Here is a 1,822-nt window from a genome sequence, read left to right on the forward strand (position 1 = left end):
AGTTGCCGACAATGACTGCGCCGATTGTGGGAGAAACATTGATACTATACTTAGCAGCATCAAAAGAAGCAATAAGTTCAGTATTGATAGCAAACATGGGACAAGTACGCGCTTCAAAACAAAATCTAGTTGTTTCTTATTCAATAGTCATTTATCATATATATATATTATGCTGTGCGGACAGGTGCAAATGCCTGTATATTATGTTAGCAAAGGTTTAACAGGAAGCGAATTAAACTACCCTGCAATTGAAAAACTGGTTTATGCGCTCGTGCATACGACTAGACGCTTAAGGAGATATTTCCAAGCACATCCAATAATGGTCCTAACAGACCAGCCAATAAAGCAGGTATGTCAAAAAACAACGTATTGTCAAAAAACTTAAAATTGCTTGATAAATTCTAGCAAGTTTACATTCGCTGACACTTGTTGAGCAAGTGCTATATAAACCAGAAAATTCTGGTCGCATGGCCAAATGGGCTATTGAATTGGGTGAGCATGAGATAAGCTTCTCACCAAGAAGTGCGGTAAAAGGACAAGTCCTAGCAGATTATCTGGCTGAAACAGCCGGAGATATCGAAGTCTCGCATGAATCAAAAGAAATACCACCTCTACCCGAGCAGTTGTGGGAAATGCACACAGATGGGGCTTGTGGTCCAGAAGGTGCAGGGGCAGGAATAGTCCTAAAAAGTCCAGAAGGAGAAGAATATACCTTCGCGCTGCACTTTAGCTTCCCTGTAACAAACAATGAAGCTGATTATGAAGCATTGTTATCCGGAATACGGGTAGCAAAATATCTGGAGGTAAAAGAGATGTCTGTATATGTCGATTCGCAGCTAGTTACAAACCAATTCAACGGGATATTTGAAGCACATGATGAATCGATGTAAAAGTACTTGAAACTTGTGCAAGAGCTCGCGGTGGACTTCGATTTATTTCACATAACTCAGGTTTCAAGAACATTAAATAAAAAGGCAGATGCGCTCAGTAAGTTAGCCGCCTTAACATTCAGCCATTTAAAGAAAGAAATTTGGGTCGAGGAAGTAAAAGTAAAATCCATCGAGACAGACTGTGTATCTGCCGCAGTTGAAGAAGAGGAGTAGAGTTGGATGACATCGATAGTAGAATTTCTGAACAAAGGAACACTGCCAATAGATTCAATAGAAGCAAGAAAGATTAAGATGAAAGCACCAATGTATTTGTTAGACAAAGGAATTCTATACAGAAAGTCTTTTCTGGGACCTCGTTTGCGATGTCTTAATCCAATTCAAGCAGAATCGATCATACGGGAAGTGCACAAGGGAATGTGCGCTTTGCACTCGAGACACAAAACAGTTGTGTCCAAAATAATGCGGCTCGGGTACTATTGGCCGTCAATGTACAGAGATGCTGCAGAAGTGATACGCAAATGTCAGTCGTGTCAGCTTCACACGCCGGTAAGCAAGGCTCTATGACATCTAATGATACCGGTCGCATCTCCATGGCCATTCTGCAAATGGGAAGGACCATACAAGGTTATTGGCATAAGCGATACAAGGGCGTATCGACTAGCAAGTTTAGATGGAAAAGCAATCAAATGCACCTGACATGCACAAACACTGAAACGGTGCTACATATGAAAAAACTACAAAGGGATTGATCACCACAAATAACTGTTTAAAGTTTGTATTATGTAAATTTTTTATTTTATATTGTAAACATGACAACTAAGTGTTGGTCCAGTGATAAGTTTGAAATAAATTGAATCATGCTATTTAAGCCAATAACTTGTGCATTTTTATATTTGTTGATTGCAAGCCCCTTAAGCTACACAGGGACACAC

General features: G+C 39.9%; 1 protein-coding gene across 1 annotated transcript; it reads left to right on the forward strand.

Annotated features, from left to right (window-relative positions):
* The first annotated feature begins 1,109 nt into the window (after positions 1-1,109).
* LOC139888536 (uncharacterized) lies at positions 1,110-1,454 on the forward strand. Its single transcript, XM_071871542.1, has one exon. The coding sequence runs from the start codon at positions 1,110-1,112 to the stop codon at positions 1,452-1,454; it is 345 nt and encodes a 114-aa protein (XP_071727643.1).
* Positions 1,455-1,822: the final 368 nt, after the last annotated feature.

The sequence above is a fragment of the Rutidosis leptorrhynchoides genome, chromosome 2, assembly GCF_046630445.1.
Source record: "Rutidosis leptorrhynchoides isolate AG116_Rl617_1_P2 chromosome 2, CSIRO_AGI_Rlap_v1, whole genome shotgun sequence".
Taxonomy (NCBI): domain Eukaryota; kingdom Viridiplantae; phylum Streptophyta; class Magnoliopsida; order Asterales; family Asteraceae; genus Rutidosis; species Rutidosis leptorrhynchoides.

Coding starts and splice junctions, on each gene's coding strand:
- LOC139888536 (XM_071871542.1), top strand. CDS start 1,110: ATGACATCGATAGTAGAATTTCTGAACAAAGGAACACTGCCAATAGAT.